The sequence below is a fragment of the Streptopelia decaocto genome (genome assembly GCF_964273445.1).
Source record: "Streptopelia decaocto genome assembly, chromosome: 18".
In the NCBI taxonomy this organism is placed as follows: domain Eukaryota; kingdom Metazoa; phylum Chordata; class Aves; order Columbiformes; family Columbidae; genus Streptopelia; species Streptopelia decaocto.
Window position 1 is genome coordinate 555,067 of NC_138673.1, and position 19,282 is coordinate 574,348.

Sequence of the window (19,282 nt, forward strand, 5' to 3'; positions counted from 1 at the left end):
CCGCTCCCTGCCTGTGCCTGCCCTGCTCCCTGCCTGTGCCTGCCCCGCTCCCTGCCTGTGCCCGCTCCCCGCCTGTGCCTGCCCTGCTCCCTGCCTGTGCCTGCCCTGCTCCCTGCCTGTGCCTGCCCTGCTCCCTGCCTGTGCCTGCCCCGCTCCCTGCCTGTGCCTGCCCTGCTCCCTGCCTGTGCCTGCCCTGCCTGTGCCTGCCCCGCTCCCTGCCTGTGCCTGCCCCGCTCCCTGCCTGTGCCTGCCCTGCCTGTGCCTGCCCCGCTCCCTGCCTGTGCCTGCCCTGCCTGTGCCCGCTCCCTGCCTGTGCCTGCCCTGCCTGTGCCCGCTCCCTGCCTGTGCCTGCCCTGCTCCCTGCCTGTGCCTGCCCTGCCTGTGCCTGCCCTGCTCCCCGCCTGTGCCTGCCCTGCCTGTGCCTGCCCCGCTCCCCGCCTGTGCCTGCCCTGCTCCCTGCCTGTGCCTGCCCCGCTCCCTGCCTGTGCCTGCCCCGCTCCCCGCCTGTGCCTGCCCTGCCTGTGCCTGCCCCGCTCCCCGCCTGTGCCTGCCCTGCTCCCTGCCTGTGCCTGCCCCGCTCCCTGCCTGTGCCTGCCCCGCTCCCTGCCTGTGCCTGCCCCGCTCCCCGCCTGTGCCTGCCCTGCTCCCCGCCTGTGCCTGCCCTGCTCCCTGCCTGTGCCTGCCCCGCTCCCTGCCTGTGCCTGCCCTGCTCCCTGCCTGTGCCTGCCCCGCTCCCTGCCTGTGCCTGCCCTGCTCCCTGCCTGTGCCTGCCCTGCTCCCTGCCTGTGCCTGCCCTGCCTGTGCCTGCCCTGCTCCCTGCCTGTGCCTGCCCTGCCTGTGCCCGCTCCCTGCCTGTGCCTGCCCTGCTCCCTGCCTGTGCCCGCTCCCTGCCTGTGCCTGCCCTGCTCCCTGCCTGTGCCTGCCCTGCTCCCTGCCTGTGCCTGCCCTGCTCCCTGCCTGTGCCTGCCCTGCTCCCTGCCTGTGCCCGCTCCCTGCCTGTGCCTGCCCTGCCTGTGCCTGCCCTGCTCCCTGCCTGTGCCTGCCCTGCCTGTGCCCGCTCCCTGCCTGTGCCCGCTCCCTGCCTGTGCCTGCCCTGCTCCCTGCCTGTGCCCGCTCCCTGCCTGTGCCTGCCCTGCTCCCTGCCTGTGCCTGCCCTGCCTGTGCCCGCTCCCTGCCTGTGCCCGCTCCCTGCCTGTGCCTGCCCTGCTCCCTGCCTGTGCCCGCTCCCTGCCTGTGCCTGCTCCCTGCCTGCCCCTCTGGGTTTGACTGCCCACCCGCTGGCAGAGGGGCTGAGCTGGCTCCAGGCTACTGCCTGGCCCAGTACAGAAATGCAGGTGAACACCTGGTTGGCAAGAAGCCCTGCTGCTCCCCGGGGTGAGCAGGAGCACATTGAGCCCCTCTCAGTGTGGCCCTGCAGGGCAGGCAGCACTTGGCACAGGGAGTGAAAGCCACTGTGCAGGCAAGGAAGGGCACAGAGGAATCACCAGGTGCTGCTGCCAGCTCCTGCCTGTTACCAGCATCCCTGTCTTGCACCCTGTGCTGGACTGTGTCACAGAATCACAGGATCATTTTGGTTGGAAAAGACCCTCAAGTTCATCTAGTCCAATAGTTACCCCACCCCTGGCACTGCCCCATGTCCTGAGAACCTCATGTCCGTCTGTCCAGCCCTCCAGGGATGGTGACTCCAGCACTGCCCTGGGCAGCCTGTTCCAATGCCCCACAGCCCTTTGGGGAAGAAATTGTTCCCCACATCCAACCTCAGCCTCCCCTGGCGCAACTTGAGGCCGTTTCCTCTGCTCCTGGCGCTTGTTCCTGGGAGCAGAGCCCGACCCCCCTGGCTCCAAGCTCCTTTCAGGCAGTTCAGAGATCAGAAGGTCTCCCCTCAGCTCCTGTTCTCCAGCTGAACCCCCAGGTCCCTCAGCCGCTCCATCACACTTGTGCTCCAGCCCCTCACCAGCTCCGTTCCCTTCTCTCAACTCGCTCCAGCACCTCAAGGCCTTTCTTGGCGTGAGAGGCCCAAAACTGCCCCCAGGATTCGAGGTTTGGCCTCCCCATTCCCAGGACAGGCCTGCAGAAGGGTTGGAGCTGCCTGTATGGTGAGGCGCTGCCTGTGCACTCAAGGGACAAAGGGGCAGACGCCCACCACTGCCACCTCCCCCAGAGGCACAGCACGCTCTGACGCTGCACAGCACGCTCTGACGCTGCACAGCACACTCTGACGCTGCACAGCACACTCTGACGCTGCACAGCGCGCTCTGACGCTGCACATGCGCTCCCCAGCAGGGCCACTGCACCTGCTGGGGTCTGGCCACCCACCTGGGGCACTATCTGCTCCAAACTGGACAGGACCAACTCCAGGGCAGGAGGAACGTCCCCAGGGCAGGGGCTCACCTTGTTTGGCACCTTCCCGGTGGTTAAAGGACCTTGGCTGGAGTGGAGTGGCGGCCAGCACAACAGGACCAGAGGGCTGCCCACCACTACCCGAGCTGGGTGGGTGCCTGGGGGTGCTGCAGGGCTCTTCTGGATAGAAATCCATCCAGGGCCACAGCAGCTCATTGCACCTTGTTCTTTGGCGCATCACTCTTAGCGCTGTCAGCTGCGGTGCGACACATCCTCCCTGGGCTGCAGAGAGGCAGCTGCTCGCCTCAAGGGTTCGCACTCATGGGGCAGCGTTTGCCCTTTGCCGTAAGATGACTCAGTACCTACTCAGGGCCAGGGAGGTTTGTCCTGGAGCTGGTGACAGGTCCATGCACCGTTGCCTCGGACTGCCCAGCCCCGGGGAGCCATGCAAGGCAGCCGTGGGCTGGGCAGAACCACTGGTTGTGCCTGGCTGTTCTTTGGGTGGTTTGGCTCCTTGTGCATGGTTGCACACGTGCTAGTGCCAGCCCAGTGCTGCACCTGGTCCCGTGTTGCAGGGCAGTGACACAGCTGGCCAGCATTGCCCCTGGCTGGCATTAAGCCCATACAGGTACCTGGTCCTGGGCTTGAGCATGCGCTGTATCCTCATGCCATTGCCTTGGGACCCTTTCCCTCTGTGCCAAGTGCAAAAGTGGCCTCCTTCCCCCAGGTGGGCATCCAGATCCGGGGAGAAGTCTTGTGCTTACCCACCAGCACCCCTGGGTGGGCGTGCTCAGAGCTCGGAGCTCAAGGCACACACATCACATCTCCATGCTGCAGCCGCAGCTCCGGTCACCTCACACAGCACCCACCGCAGCCCTCGGGGTGGCCGGGCAGCTCTGGTCACTCACACAGCACCCACCGCAGCCCTCGGGGTGGCCGGGCAGCTCTGGTCACTCACACAGCACCCACCGCAGCCCTCGGGGTGGCCGGGCAGCTCCGGTCACCTCACACAGCACCCACCGCAGCCCTCGGGGTGGCCGGGCAGCTCTGGTCACTCACACAGCACCCACCGCAGCCCTCGGGGTGGCCGGGCAGCTCTGGTCACTCACACAGCACCCACCACAGCCCTCGGGGTGGCCGGGCAGCTCTGGTCACTCACACAGCACCCACCGCAGCCCTCGGGGTGGCCGGGCAGCGGTCTGGGGACCCAGCACACAGGGCAGGACAGAACTGCCTGTGCATCCCACCCCCCCAAGACACAGCACAGTTGGTCCCTGAAGGACTGACCGGCTGCCTAAGTGCTCCTGCTCAGTCCCCTTCTTTCCCTGGTTAGTTTAGCCCTGTAGGGCTGGTATGGGGATCTAACCAAGCTCTTTGTGCCATGGTTACCACCATATTATGGTCCTCTCTTCTGACATGTGGCCACCAAGCCTGACTGAGGCTGGTAGAACCCAGGAAAGCAGGAAGTGCCCTGTGAAACCCCATATATTCCAGTGCCTCCTGTCTCCTTGCCTGTCAATAAAACCACAGTGTCTGGTCCCCAGTTTAGCTCAGTCTTAAACCCATTCTAACTGATTGTACTGGATGACTAGCCCAGCCCCATGTGTGAGGGCTGGAGTTTGGAGTAAGAATGGGGTACCCCCAGTGTTAGAGGGGGTGATCAGACACTGCCAGCCAATGGTCCATATTTTGGGGTGCTTTGTAGCCAGAACCAGAGCCCCTGGACACTTTGCGATGATTTTTAAACAGTCTACGTAACAGTGCCAAGCTGCAGGGAAAGAATTAAAACCCACCACAATTAGACAAGGACAGAAAGCACAGGAAGAGTCTGAAACCAAATCTAAAGCTCTAAACAGCACAGGAGACAACCCGGACCAGGGAACAAGTACCCCAGTGCTGCAGCTGGAGCAGCCAGGGCTTCCCCAGCCCCGGCTCATCCCCCGTCGTGTGAAATCAAGGAAAGCAATAGAAGAGCCTGGGATGAAAGAGCAACTCAGGCCTCCTGCAGCCTTGTCCTGTGCTGGCTGAAGTCAGCGCTAGTGAAGGAGGGTGGATGCATAATAGGTACCAAAAATCACTGCTATGAGGGAGACCAGCTGGCTGGGGGGTATAACCCTCATGGGGACAAAGACTTGATTGCTGGCACAAGGCATCTCTGTTTACCAGAAGTCTTCACCATGTGTGGGGCCAAACTGCTGCCGGTGGTCCCTGGCACCAGCCTGGAGGGAAACTGGCCTTGCTGGGCTCTCTGCCCCACCTGGGCAGGCCCAGCCCCCTCCCCAAGGTGGTGATGGGCTGAGCCAAGTGCAGGTACTGGGGCTCCCCAGGCTGGGGAACCCTGGACTGCCAGTCAGCTCCAAGCCTGGCAAGTGTCCCCCCCACAACTGCTTCTCCCTGCCTCTGTTCATAGCCAGAGCCAAGGGGTAACACACAGCGTGGAAAAGAGCCTTTATTTAGAAAGCACATGGTGCCCAGTGCTCCTGACCCTCTTCCCTGCTGTCTCCCACCTGACTGAGCCCACTGACATCCCTACAAACCACCTGCCCCCACCTCCTGTCCCTGCTCCTCTTGCTGTGGATGCAGCTCCCCCAGTGCAGGACCCCTCCCCAGCCACGGCACCCGCCCCCTCCCGCCCCAGCTCAGCGCCTCCGTCCCCTGCGAGCGCCTCCGTCCCCTGCGAGCGCCTCCGTCCCCCTGCGAGCGCCTCCGTCCCCCTGCGAGCGCCTCCGTCCCCCTGCGAGCGCCTCCGTCCCCTGCAGCGCCGCCCTGCCCGGCAGCACCGCAGCGCCTCGGAGCTGCGCCCGCACCCCCCCGCCTGCTCCCTGCCGGGGTGTCCGTGCAGCCCCGCGGAGGCACAGGGCCAGAGGGGGACATCCCCATCCCTGCCCCGCTACCGGTGTGGGGGCTCCTGCTTCTGGTGTGGCGGCTGCTGCTGCCTGCGGAAGGGCTGAGGGCTGAGCAGGGAGACGTGTCCAACGAGGGGCAGGGGTGAGCTTGGGCTGGAGATTTCGGAGCAGGGAGATACTTGCTGGTGTCCCAGGGCTGGGAGGCGGCGGCTGGGAGGCACAGCCGGCACGGCGAACGGCACAACGACCTCCGAGGGGATCAGAAAGGCGGGCACGAAGCCATAGGAAAGATCAAAGGCTCTGGGGGCTACTCCGCTGCGCAATGGGGGAAGGCGGGCTGGGGCCAGGCCAGCCAGGGCACCTGGGCACCCCATGGGGCCCGCGGGGCTCCTGCCCACCTGGTCCTTCCACAGCAGCTCCTGCAGTTTCTCCAGCTGCGTCCGGCAGACGTGGGAGCGTGTGCGGCTCTGGCAGAAGGACTCCAGAAAGGAATCAAGGGGCAGGTCCTGGGCCAGGAACTGCTTGATCTGTGCCTGTGGGTTGGGTGGTGGGACAGCATCAAGCCAACAGCCATGGGACCACAGAAGGAGCCCAAATGGCTGAGCACCCCTGTGGCCTCCTCTCCAGGGCCTGGTACATGGGAGGGCATAGAGAGCAGTCCATGGCCCAGGCAAGGAAAGGGCAGCAGCACCAGGGTCTCTCCTGACTCACCTCTGACTCCGCCTCGGAGGCATCGAGCTTGGCTTGGAGCTGGCCCAGCGCGCCCTGCGGGCTCCACTTCTCCAGGTGCGCCTCTGTGTCAGAGGGGATGGGGCTAACAAACCTCCCCTCGGACGTTCCGCTGCTGGGGCTCTGGTCTTTCCCATCCCCAAGTGTCAGCTCCGCCCCCCTCAAACTGAAGCACCCCCAAACACATCACTGGAGCCACTGGGGCCCATGTCCCAGCACAGCCGGGGTTCCAGCTGAGGGCTGCTGGCGGTGTCACAGGCAACGTCGCTCCCGGCTGCTCCCGATCACGGCTGGGCTGTTTCCCCAGGGCAGGCTCGAGGGTGCTGAGCCACCCTGGGCCCTTATGTAAACATGGGCTGCTCTGGCCATGCTGGACTCTGCACCCACTCACCCAGGCGCTGCTGCTTGTCCCAACATGCCTCTCGTATCTCCTGTAGCTCCTGATACTTGATGGCTAAGGACGCCTTTCCATCTTCCAGCCGTGGGCGCAGGGACAGGTTCGCCCTGGCCAGGGTGCAGTTTGAAGCCAAACACATCTCTCGTTCCAGCTGTAGGCTCTGAAACTGTGAGAATGGGAACGGGGGGAGGGGCAGGTATCAGCACTGGGAGAAATGGGCAGAACCAGTCAGAGCGGGCAGCCCGCTGGGAGGGCTCTGGCTCCATCCAGGGCGAACCGTCTGGTCTCGCACTGTCCCTGCCCCTCTGCTCTGCTCGGAACGGGGGTACGTCCCAGGAGGGATGCAACGGCAGGACCTGGGCTACCCACAGCGCAGGGCAGCTCACACAGAATGGCAAACCTCACAGCTGGCTGCCCGGGCTCCCGTGCAGAGGCAAAGGCTTGCTGGCTAACCGGGATGTCAGGCGAGAGACACCCTCTGACGCTGCACACACATCTCCCACCCACGCAGAGTGGGGAGCAAAATGAGGTGCCAGGCTGTGCCTTGAAAGACTCAGGGGAAAGCTGCTGAAATCAGGCTGAGAATGATTGTAAAAGAACACGGTCAGGCTCCTGGCAGAGGAGCTGCAGGAGCCTCTGGAGGTGGGGAGCGCCGGGAGCTCATCCCCGCTGCAGGGAGCGAAGCCGGGTGTGGGGGGCACAGAGAGGGGCCGGGGCCCCCAGCCTCCCCAGAGTCCCGGTGCAGGGAGAGCAGCGGGAGCAGCGGCTGTCACCCTGCTCTGGGATCGGTGCCCGAGGCTGCTGGGCAGGCGGTGGCTGCTGGACCGCGAGCGGCGCAGGGTGCCCGGGGAGCCGCCGGCCGGGCTGCCCCACGCTGAGGTTTCCCCGCGGCCGCCTCAACCCGGCTGGTGGGTTCTGCGGCTCCTCCAAAGCCCTCGGGCTCGGCGTGTCGGTTACCGGAGGGGAAACCGACAGTCAGCGCTGCCGGGGATCGGCGGCTCCGCCTGCGGCGGCTCCACCCCGCGCACAGGGAAGCCCCGTTCGGGACGAGCGCCGCGCTGCCCCGCGGGACACGGCCCCCGCGGGACACGGCCTCCCCGGGCCCGCCCGGTCCCCGCCGTACCTTCCTGCTGAGGCGGGCGGCGCGCTGCAGCCGGGGCTCGTCCTGCAGCAGAGCGCGGAGCTGCGCGGTGCTGAGCGCCCCGAAGCGGCGCGGGGAGCCGGGCGGCGCCGGCGGCCGGGACATGGGCCGGGGCACGGGCGGGCGCGGCCGGGACACCCCCCGCCGCCGCCGGGACACCCGCCCAGCCACCGGGACACCCCCCGCCACCGGGACACCCCCCGCCACCGGGACACCCCCCGCCACCGGGACACCCGCCCAGCCACCGGGAGCCGCGCGCGCCCCGCGACCGCCCCCGCTGCGCACCTCCCCGCCCCCCCGCCGGTCTTAAAGGAGCCGCATCTGAGCACAAGGAGCTGCGCTCCTGCACCGCGCCGCCCGCGGCTGGGGGGAGAACCGGCACTGCACCCCGCTGTGTGCATCCTGCACTGCAACCCGCACCGTGCGTCCTGCACTGCAACCCCTTTGTGCATTCTGCACCCCGCTGTGTGCATCCTGCACTGCAACCCGCACCGTGCGTCCTGCACTGCAACCCCTTTGTGCATTCTGCTCCGCGCCGTGTGCGTCCGCAGTGCTGCACGCTGCTGTGTGCATCCTGCACCTCCGTGCCTGCATCCTGCACTGCACCACACTATGTGCACCATGCACGGCACTGTGTCTGCCCTGTACTGCACTGCACTGGGTACATCCCGGTTGTCACTGCACTGGCCTCGTCCTGTACTTGGCAGCACTGCACTTGTGCATCATGGGCACATCCTGGCACCCCTGCACCCTTGGGCTCAGGGGAGAGGAGAGAAAGAGCAGCAAGGCGCCTGTCACTGCTGGCTCTCTAAGGTCCCCTGCGTCCTCTGGGGAGTGCAGAGGTGCCAGTGCGGCCCCACTTGTCATGGGGAACCGCTTGCCGCAGAGTGTTGCAGCATCTTTGCCACATTCTTAGTCCTTTAGTAAAAAAGATGTGGTGGAGCAGCTGGGGAAAAGTAGCAAAGCAGGAACTCATGGGAGATGGGAATTGCTCCCCAGGGAAGTTTTACCTTAGTGAAAACCCACAGCTGCAGGGAGAGCCGTGCGCTAGGACTGCTCTGTCCTGGCCGTGGCGTTTCCATGGAGCAGATATCTGATGGGAGAGAGTATCTAATGGCCACTGCTTGACCTCAGATGTCACCTCAGGCCAACACTGGCTGCTGGAGCTGAGCCAAGGGAGCTGCCGAGGAGCCACCGGGGACTGGAGTCACTGCTGCTGGGTGGCCAAGAGCCCAGCAGGATTTAGGAAATGTTTGGATGGGTAGCTTGGAATAGGGAGCTGTGTGGAGCTGATGCTGCTGTAGGAGAGATGAGAATCCATCTGTACACAGAGATACCTGTGGTGGAGGGATGAGACAGCACCGCAGAGACACCGCTCACTGCCCCATCCCCCTGGGCCAGGGCTGCCAGCCCTGTTGTGCTGTGAGGATGTTTTACAATGCTCTTCTGCACCTTATGAGGAGCAGCTGAGGGACCTGGGGGGTTCAGCTGGAGAACAGGAGCTGAGGGGAGACCTTCTGATCTCTGAACTGCCTGGAAGGAGCTTGGAGCCAGGGGGGTCGGGCTCTGCTCCAAGGGAACATGTGACAGAGTGAGAGGAAACGGCCTCAAGTTGCAGCAGAGGAAGATCAGATTGCATATTGGGAACAACTTCTGCCCAGGGCAGTGCTGGAGTCACCACCCCTGGAGGGCTGGACAGACAGACATGAGGTTCTCAGGACATGGGGCAGTGCCGGGGGTGGGTTGACAGTTGGAACTTGAGGGTCTTTTCCAACTAAAATGATTCTGTGATTCTATGATTCTGTCTCCTGGCCCGTGTCTCCCCTTTGGGCTGCCCCAGCAGAAGACAGCACTGGTGCGACAAGAATCTTTTGCTCCTTAGTCCAGCAGTGCCAAGGCAACTCCGATTTTCCCTGTTGCCTGGAAACTCCAGAGGCCCAGGAGCAGCAGCAGCATCATTTCAAAGTCTGCCCAGTGCCACCCGCTGCCACCGGCTGACTTTGGCAGCCAAATCCACTCTGGGGGCGCTGCCGCCCTCTCACGCTGCTCAAGTCTATCATGGAGCTGCACCGCGCCCCCCTCTCTGTGCTGTGGCGCCCACTGCAAGACAGGGATGAGCTGTGTGCTGAGGTTCCACCAGCCCCCTGTGCTCTGCTTTGGGGGGCTTGGTGCTTGGTGCTGGAGGCTCTCAGGAGCTTCACCCAAGAGCTGCTTTCAGTAGAAGCCGCCCTGAGCCCTCTCCCTCCTCAGACATCCCTGAGCCCTCTCCCTCCTCAGACATCCCTGAGCCCTCTCCCTCCTCAGACATCCCCGGGTGCAGGTGCCCTCTGTGCAGTGCTGAGGGCAGTTCCCTGGGTAGTGTAATGTACTTTCTGTCTTGGGGGTCCTCCACTGCTCACTTCTTTCGGTATTTTCTCATTTCTCACACCTTTTGGGGTGGCTCCCAGTGGCACTGGGCTCTGCAGCTGCCACTCGAGCGCTGGGTTTTCCCTCAGCTGGCTGTCCTGGAGGTGGAACTCGCTGTCGTGGCCGTGCTGCCCCGAGACAAAGCCAGAAAAGGTTTGTGAAGGTGAAGGTGCTTCTCAAACAATCTGTCCTGGCAGTGCCAAGGTGCTGTGGGATGGAGGAGCTGCAGGGCCCTTGTCCTGCAGCCTCACAGCATCAGCTCCTTCCTGGCAAAGGTTCAACTAAATAGGTCTCAGAAACCTGGATATGGTGAACCCACTCCTGTAATGAGGTGTTCCCTCATTAGAGTGTCTCCTAATTCAAGTGATTGTTAACATCTAACCTACTTCTCCTTTGCTTCTGTTTAAGTTTACTGATTCATAGTGACAACAGACAGACCTACTTATAGCTTTGAAACAGCGTTTCTGCGGGATCAAAGCATGTCTGTGCAGGTAAATCCCAGCAGATGCAGCCTCCAGCAGGAGCAGGACCCGGTGCCAGGACATCGGCCCGGCTTTTGAGCCTGGGCTGTGAACGTGGCAATGATGTGGGAAGAGCTCTCCCACATGATGGGTCATTGAGCCTGGGCTGTGAACGTGGCAATGATGTGGGAAGAGCTCTCCCACATGATGGGTCATTGAGCCTGGGCTGTGAACGTGGCAATGGTGTGGGAAGAGCTCTCCCACATGATGGGTCATTGAGCCTGGGCTGTGAACATGGCAATGGTGTGGGAAGAGCTCTCCCACATGACGGGCCATTGTGAACCCCCCTGTGCAGAGCACAGATCCTTCATCTCAGCGTCACTGGCTCCAAGACCCCAGTCCTGGCGCCTGACACGGGATTTCTTTGGTCTCTGCGGGAGCACGTCAGAGATACAGAACAGACGTTTGTTAATGGAGAATGAGCTCAAGGAAGCAAATTTATTGGGATGCTTTATCAGATGCTGTAGAGAGGCACAGAGTATATGGAAATTAGTAGCATGCAGCTTTTTGCTTGTTGCGGGTTCTGGAGACAGCTGAGAAACTCTGATGAAAAGTCACTCCAGGGCTGAGTGTCTTTCTCCCGAGGGAAGGTACATGTGGAATCCACAGATTTCACTAGTGATGTTTTTATTCTTGATCATGATCATAATAACAAGGAATCATTGGCAAGCACAGGGGAAAGAGCTGAGGAGAAGGGAGCCTGCACTCGGAGCAGGGAAATGGAAAGTGGCGTTCCACTAAAACCCTGCTACACTTGGGCTCCCCCCTGCTCCAGGAAGGCTCCAGCGCTTTGGCCGTGCAGAGCCTTCACAGAGTGTCCAGTGTGGACAGCAGGGTGAAGAAGCACTAACAATATGCAGCTGGTTTGATGAGAATAAGGGAGGATTTGCAGTTCCCTTTGCACAGGTCACCCCATGTCATGCCGCCCTTAAAATTCAACCGTACAGAATAACATGCTGAGAACCACCACCCGCCCTCATAGCTGTAGGCACAGTTCTTACTGTAAGTGTCCTGATCCCGATCCTTTGTGGAGAACTTCATGTTGTCATGCATGGTCTTGGGGTTGTCTGAGGTCATGGCATCCCCTGCTGTCCCCGAGTAGGAGCCCAGCCGCAGCCGGTAGCCATGGGACTCGTCCTCCACGCTGAAGAGGTTGTAGTCTGCGATGCTGGTGCTGTCTGTGGAGTCCTGGATAACAAACCTGACCTGGTAGACCTTCTGCCTGGCGATCTGGTGGATGTACTCGGTGCCCAGCCAGTACTCGCCACGCACGCTCCCAAAGCCGTACTTGTAGGTGCTCCAGGACTCGGCCCAGGTGACCGGTGTGTCCTTCTGGTTCCTCTGGATGACCGTCCAGCCCCCGTGCGTCACGTTCATCTCACAGTACACCACGAGGTGGTGGAGCCCTTTCGGCTGAATAATGTAGACACCGCTGCGGCTGCCAGCGGGGATCTCGCTGCAGTCCTTGGGCCAGCCTGGGGCAGGAGACAGAGCTGGTTATTAAATCCCACACAATAAGACACTGAAAGCATCTGATATTGCTTTTGTGCCTATATCCTATTGCACACGCATTCATGGGCTGTGTTCCTGCCATGCACTCACAGGAGTACATCAACGTCTTGAAATGACCAATGTAAGAGTTCTTCCCAGTTAAGGATCTGAACTGATGGAGACACACTGCCAAAATGTCTTGGTCTGCCGAGACCAAGCCAGACGTCGCCTTTACCCAGCACACAATGCACCAGAGCTCAGGTTGGATTCACTCTTGTAGGGCTGGGGTGTCCTGCTTGTAGCACACAGACGAGTGCAAATCTGAGTTATAAAGCCATTTTCGGTTACAGCATGGAGGCTTTAGAGCTCTATAGCAGCCTCAGAAACCCTCGAGAGGGTGTGATCAAGACATCCATATCACTAATAATTAAATATGCCCCTGTGATCTCAATAGGGCAAATCCATTGGTTTTCTCTGGGCTTACCCAAGTAAGACTTCCAGACTGGTTTGATTTGCTTATGGTCTTTCCATGCTCCAGAGCGTAAACCCTTGATACAACAAACAGATGAACGCACCTACACACTCCTGGGAAGGGATTTGCTCCACTCCCAGCACCTCTGCTGCTGGTCGTTCCTACCCAGTGAAGCTGTATCTTGGGGGCCTGTGCGCTGATGTTGACTCAGTCTGTCAGTAACACAGTCAGCCCCTCTTACCCAGTCTGCTCATCGGCTGTAGTGTGAGAACAGGAAAATAACCAACCACCACTTCTCAAAGGCCAGTAACGAATCATCACTTTCTGGTTGGGATCTCTAGGTGGGAAATTCCCCATGCAGAAGATCCTCATCAACTACTGAGTCCAGGACGTGGCTGTTAATAGCGTCCTCCTGAGGCTGTGAGCTGTGGCTCCTCTGTAGCCAGAGATCAGCATTTTCCTGGGAGGAACCAGCTCCCAGCTCTTCATGAGCATCTGGGCGCCCAGCAGCGTGAAACCTTATGGGCAGATGTGCTCCCTGAGCAGAGACTCACCACAACCTTATGGGCAGATGTGCTCCCTGAGGAGGGACTCACCACAACCTTATGGGCAGATGTGCTCCCTGAGGAGGGACTCACCACAACCTTATGGGCAGATGTGCTCCCTGAGGAGGGACTCACCACAACCTCATGGGCAGATGTGCTCCCTGAGGAGGGACTCACCACAACCTCATGGGCAGATGTGCTCCCTGAGGAGGGACTCACCACAACCTTATGGGCAGATGTGCTCCATAAGAGACTCACCACAACCTTATGGGCAGATGTGCTCCCTGAGGAGAGACTCACCACAACCTCATGGGCAGATGTGCTCCATAAGAGACTCACCACAACCTCATGGGCAGATGTGCTCCATAAGAGACTCACCACAACCTTATGGGCAGGTGTGCTCCCTGAGCAGAGACTCACCACAACGTTATGGGCAGATGTGCTCCATAAGAGACTCACCACAACCTCATGGGCAGGTGTGCTCCATAAGAGACTCACCACAACCTCATGGGCAGATGTGCTCCTGAGGACAGACTCACCACAACCTCATGGGCAGGTGTGCTCCATAAGAGACTCACCACAACCTCATGGGCAGATGTGCTCCCTGAGGACAGACTCACCACAACCTCATGGGCAGATGTGCTCCCTGAGGACAGACTCACCACGGCCCGCCGGCGGGTGGGGGGCGACGTCTCTGACCTGCCGGGCGTGTTTGTCGCCATCATCTGAAGGAACAAGAACAGAGACAGGAGTGAGTTTTGAGAGCAGACATGTCAGACGCCTGCTGGGAGAGTATGATATCCCTGTTTTTCTGTTGTTGCTCCTAATTCTGGAGAGACTTCACCAGTTGGTAGTTCGAGGGAATTTCCATGGTGTTAGAGTGGGGAGATGCATCCTTGGTGAGAAAGATTTGGGCACACTGTGTGGGGAAAGACCCCAAATGGTGGTGACAATGGTGGAAAGATGGTTGTTAAGGTGCAGTAGAAGCAGTTGGGAAGGGACTCAGGAAGGGGATTGGAGGGGGGAGATGTGAGAGCGGACACGGAAAAGGCGCTGTGGGTGTCAGGAGCTGGAGAGGGCTCACGAGGGAGTCTGAAGGGTGTTGCTGGAAGAGAGGATGGTCTAGAGTGAATTAACGTGTTTCTTTTGCAAGGACATCTTGTGTGTGTCCACTGACGGCTATGAACCAGAGGAATGAATCGCAGGCCTATGGGATCACAAAAAGCGATTCTGTCCCCTCTCTGAAGCAGAAGCCGAACTCTGCAGCTGCTGGTCTGTGACACCCTCGAATGTCTGCGTCCTGCTGCAGCTGGTGCCTTCTCATCCCTGCGCTATGAAGTGTCCAACCTCAGCCTGTCGCACTGTGTGTGAGCCCCTTCCTTCTCTTACTACTCCCAGAGTACACTTTTTCCTGCAGGCAGACTGGAATATTGCTGTCATTTCCTCCTCCAGGGTCTTCTGGTTTGGGGGCTAGACCATTCAGTTCTTTGGCCCCTGTGACACCGTCTGCCTGCCGGATTTTTGACTCTTTTCCTTTTGACTGTCTCCAGATGCATCCTGAAGCCCACCAGTGGAAGGGCGGTTGGCCTGAGCCTGTCTGGAGCGGAAAGTGCTCATGTAACATGGTCTGGAGGACTTTCCTACCATGGTATTCACTTTTACTAAAGCCATATGAAGCTGTTCACTCATGTTCATTTTCTAAAGCCCAGACTGCCCCGCTCCTTTCTGCCTTCAATTCCTGTCCATTTGGAAGCACTTCTCTACATGTCAAGGCTTTCAGATGTCAGCCTGTGTTCTCCGGTCTCCCTGCTCATCCCTCTTGCACTCTGCTGGCTGTTTTAAGAGCAGTGCTCTGGGTGGGAGAAGGGTGTAGAGCCCAGAATACAGCATCTTTTCCTACCCAAACCTGCAGTTCTCGGTGACGCCCCATCTCCTGTCTCAGTCACAGGTGCTCCCTGTGTTGGTGGTTTCCTGACAGCGAAGGCTGATGTGGAACCAGCCTCAAACACCTGAACCTGGAGCTTTTCTGCTGGGAGCTGCTCCTCCCTTGGGAGGGAAAACAGCTCCTTCTGTGCTGCCATGACCCACAGTCCTCAGCTTTGTTCCTGGAGCATTTCTCAGAGGCTTCCTCGTTGTTCCAGTATATCATGGTGTTTGTAGGTTACTCTGTGTCATCATCTGGCTGGTTGCCCTGTGTCATTGCCACTACAGGGTGTTTCAAAAAGATGGACCCAATTTCAAAGCAATACGACTTCAAACTTGGTCCATCTTTTTGAAACACCCTGTGCTTTAGACTCTTTGCAGTAACTTAGTTCCTCTTTCTGTTCAAATCTCTCCTGAATTTAGTTCTCCGCTGACCATGTGGTTTCCAGAGGTGGCCGCTGTTCTCCATGTCCTCCTGTTTTCCTGAACATCTTTAATGCTGCTGCTCCGAGGAGGAGCCCCCGGCGCAGAGCACCCGGCTTGGTCCTGCTGCCGGTGAGCCCGGGCCTGTCCCTGTCCCGGGATCCCGTGGACACCCGCGCTGCACTGGCACTGTCCGCACACGGAGCAGCGTTCAGCGCTCCCTCCGAGCCGCAGGGCGCGGTGGGTTGGTGTGCAGCTCTGTGTGGGGTCTGACTGAGCACGACCTTGTTTGCTGCTCCCTGCTGTGGTGACTGATGTACTTACCGAGCTGCGGGGACTCGGGGGGAACATTCAGAATTTCATCCAGGGTGCCGTTGAGTAGGTGCAAGTTCTTTATGTCGAGGGCAGGAAGAGCTGCTGCCAGGGCCAGCAGGCAGGTGAAAAGCAGGAGACAAAGGCACTGGGGAGCTGAAATGGGAAGAGATGGGAAAAATAAGAAAGAGATCATAACTCTTTCATTAGAGAACCATGAATTCCATTTGACTCCTTGCAGAGTAAAGCAGGAAAATAAAATTCTTCACATGCAGAGCTCCCTCTTGGAGCCATAAGCCCCAAGTCACTCATTGAGATGAGCCGTCATATACTCATCGGTAGGAGTCAATAGCTGTAGCACCTGCTGTTGGTAGTTTTTGAGACAGAAGTGTGAAAACTTTGTCCCAACCCAAAGTGACCGTCGTCAGAAATCCCTGTGAAAAGGTCTTGGGGCTGGAGATGAGCAGGACGAGCAGAGGGAGGAACGCCCTTCGCCCCAGCTCCCGTTGCGCCCCGTGACGCTCCCGTGGGGTGAGCTGGGCCCACACCGGCCGCCAGTTCAGCTTTGTGGGCAGTGAGAACCCAATGTCTGTGTTAACAAGGCCCAGGGCTGTGTTTCTCTGCTCTGCATGAAGCAGCACGACGGAGGGGGCAGAACAGGCTTCCAGGAATTACTGCCTGCCTGGTGCAAATTATGACCTTTATATGGTTATATGGCTACTTCAAAATTTCCGTAAGTAGCCAGCTGTTCTGATTTGTTCCTGTTCAGAGCAGCTAGGGAAGCCAGCACAATTTTTGCAATATTTGATCTAAATAAAATAACAGTTTATCATGATTTCTAGAGAGTGGGGCGCTGTGGAGACACTGCCATGGGGAAATCAGTTTGTTATGTGACAGCTGCAGCTCGCCCTGGCAGATCCCCAGTGTGACCCCCCCACTGCTGGGAAGGAGCAAAGGCACCCCCTGCGCTGCCCTGGCAGATCCCCAGTGTGACCCCCCCACTGCTGGGAAGGAGCAAAGGCACCCCCTGCGCTGCCCTGGCAGATCCCCAGTGTGACCCCCCCCGTTCGGGAGGAGCGAAGGCCCCCCCTGCGCTGCCGGGGGCGCTGGGCTCGCGTTCCCTGGGGTGACTGAGCAGAGCGGTCGGTGCCCGAGCCGCAGCGCCGTGTGCGATCGCAGCCGCCCTAGAGACCAGCGCCCCCTTCTGGGAGGCTCACAGCTGTCCCAGCCATTCCCGCTGGTTACAGTTTCACAGCAAGGACATTTACAAACACTTCAGTCCAATTGATTTGCTTCTCAATTCCTACATAACAATTAGTGCCTTGATAGGCTTGTGTTTAAGGCACGTTTAAAGACATCTCTTCTGGAGGTGGCCAGAGCAGCCTCCACTGGAGCTCCCTCCACTGCTGGCCCGTCCCCCACGAGTGGTCACGGGAAGCCCGGGTGGGAAGGAGATGCAGATCAGCCTCTCCTGGGGCTTCCTCTGGGGACAGAAATGTGCTCTTGAGCATCTGACCTCCAGATCTTGATACCCGTTCAATATTGCTCCTTAAGCAAGAACATCTGAAACATCAATTTTCTATTCTGGGGTATTTAACACTTTCCTTGGAGAAATTTCAGTACTAAACATTCTTTGTAATTCTCAATTTCAGAGAATGTTTGGTAAATATGAGGCTTGTAAAATGGGTACCTGGCCCTGCAGGGCTGCACTAACGCAGCCTGAGAGCAGCAGAACGTGCTCCTGCTGCAGTTCCCAGCCCAGGCACAGCGAGCCCAGTCAACGCCATGAACCTGGCGCAGGGACGGCTGGGGTGCGGGAGGGGGAGCCCTGATGAAGACAAAGTGCCAGGATGCCTGTGACCCGCAGCACCTGCAGCCCCGGCAGCAGCGCCCCCGTCCCGCCCCGTCCGTCCCGTCCCGTCCGTCCGTCCGTCCGTCCCACACTCACCCATGCTGTCTCTGCGGGGAGGACACCGAGCGCGTTCGGCTTGGCAGGAGGGGTGTCCAGCCTGAAAGTTATAGGGCTCAGCGGGGAGGGGGTGGAGGCACAAGACCCAAACCGCAGCACTTGTCCTCTGGTTGGCAACAGGACTAGTGGTTTAAGGCTTATTTGCTCTTCATCATTAAGTGGTACGTCCTCAGACAATGAAGGCTACGTCTCACAAAGGTGAAGAGCTTTCTTCATTAGCAAAGCAAATAATTCAAAGCCAATAAGTAAATGCCTTAAAACAAGTGCAGTCCACAGTGCCGGCCGCCCCCCGCCCTGGCAGCGTTTCCCAGGGAAAGGCGACCTCTGGGCACCTCTGCACCTTTCGACTCATACGTAAATACCCAGGTGACATTACCCTCTGGATGGAAATCAAACATCAGGCGTAAATCACTCTCCAGAGCAGGCGTCGAGCCCAACAGGGACCCCGTTAGAGCTCTCAGGAAGAGGTGCTCCAGTGTTCCTGGCAAACTGGAACCAAACTTCAGAGAGCGCCGCTGCAGGTGCCGCCTGACGTGCTTGGCTGCACCCCCACGCTGCCTCTTGTGCAACACGCGCCGCGGCCCTCGCACCAGTCACAAGGGAGCTTTGTGAAACCTGGTGTGATGCTGGTGTAAAATGGTCTCACTTCAAGACCCTCTGCTACTGGGAGTGCTTACACCATGGATTTCTTACAGAAAATGCCAGACCACCCCTCTCCCAGGGACTGATAGGCTCAGTATTTTGAGTTATGAGGAGTCCTGTACCCCAGTGTCCACCTTGTGCAGGACAGCACAGCAGGGCCAGAGCCTGGGAGAGCAGGCTGGCTCTTGTCACAGGTTGTTTGCTGGCAGTGCGACTGCCTGGTCACGGAGGCTCCTGTGCATACCCTGCCGTGCTGCTGCCTGGTCATGGAGGCTCCTGTGCATACCCTGCCGTGCTGCTGCCTGGTCATGGAGGCTCCTGTGCATACCCTGCCGTGCTGCTGCCTGGTCACGGAGGCTCCTGTGCATACCCTGCCGTGCTGCTGCCTGGTCACGGAGGCTCCTGTGCATACCCTGCCGTGCTGCTGCTCTGCTCAACAGCGGCCATGGCAGGTGTGACCCTCAGCAGAGCTCACCGACAGCGGCCCCAGGTGTGACCTCAGCAGAGCTCACCGACAGCGGCCATGGCAGGTGTGACCCTCAGCAGAGCTCACCGACAGCGGCCCCAGGTGTGACCCTCAGCAGAGCTCACCGACAGGGCCCATCCCCGGCCAGCTCTCCAGGAGCTGGTGTTTGGGTCAGGGTGTGCGAAGGAGCCGGGGAAAGGCCACAGAGGGAATGTTTCTGAAAGCCCATCTGTGTCCTGGGGCCCAGCTCCTGCTCAGTACATGACACTGAGGGAGCCACAGTTGTGGCACAGATATGTTTGTCGCCGCATCTGCAAAAATGTAGCCAGGAGGGTGAGGGAAAGGATTATTCAGCTCCCCATGTGAGATGGCAGCTGGAGTGCTGTGCCCTGTGTGGGGCTCCCCCTTGCACAACAGTGACTGAACTCCAGCAGGAGTGGAGCCAAGACCACCCAGACACAGAGTCACACAGGATCAAGGAGCACACGACGTGCACAGGCTCAGAAAGACGGGCTTGTCCACCTGGAGAAGGGAGGGCTGAGACGGGCCCTCGCTGCTGCCTGCAGCCGCCTGGTGGGAGGTGGAGAGCAGACAGGGTCGGGCTCCTTGGGGCACGGGGTCTTGTTTGGGACCCCTCATTACAAGAAACATATTGACAG

The 19,282-nt window shown here is 59.7% G+C and overlaps 2 protein-coding genes across 2 annotated transcripts; both read right to left on the bottom strand.

The window, feature by feature from the left end:
* Window positions 1-4,995: 4,995 nt before the first annotated feature.
* On the bottom strand, window positions 4,996-7,589 carry VPS37D (VPS37D subunit of ESCRT-I). Its single transcript, XM_082068608.1, has 4 exons — window positions 7,436-7,589; window positions 6,307-6,478; window positions 5,898-5,980; window positions 4,996-5,719 (listed from the first exon to the last, which is right to left on the bottom strand). The coding sequence occupies exons 1-4, from the start codon at window positions 7,556-7,558 to the stop codon at window positions 5,231-5,233; spliced, it is 867 nt and encodes a 288-aa protein (XP_081924734.1). The 5' UTR covers window positions 7,559-7,589; the 3' UTR covers window positions 4,996-5,230.
* Window positions 7,590-11,226: 3,637 nt separating this feature from the next.
* On the bottom strand, window positions 11,227-17,498 carry LOC309447794 (fibrinogen-like protein 1-like protein; the record flags this gene model as incomplete). The annotated part of the gene is made up of 4 exons (XM_082068759.1): window positions 11,227-11,855; window positions 13,551-13,613; window positions 15,559-15,702; window positions 17,495-17,498. 4 exons carry the CDS (start codon window positions 17,496-17,498, stop codon window positions 11,227-11,229), a joined length of 840 nt encoding a protein of 279 aa, XP_081924885.1.
* Window positions 17,499-19,282: the final 1,784 nt, after the last annotated feature.

Excerpts from the sequence above, each read along its gene's own strand:
- VPS37D (XM_082068608.1), bottom strand. The coding sequence starts at position 7,558 with ATGTCCCGGCCGCCGGCGCCGCCCGGCTCCCCGCGCCGCTTCGGGGCG. Across the intron at positions 6,479-7,435 it reads CCGCCCGCCTCAGCAGGAAG|TTTCAGAGCCTACAGCTGGA; the intron begins GTACGGCGGGGA and ends CCATTCTCACAG. Across the intron at positions 5,981-6,306 it reads GGACAAGCAGCAGCGCCTGG|AGGCGCACCTGGAGAAGTGG; the intron begins GTGAGTGGGTGC and ends CCTCTGACACAG.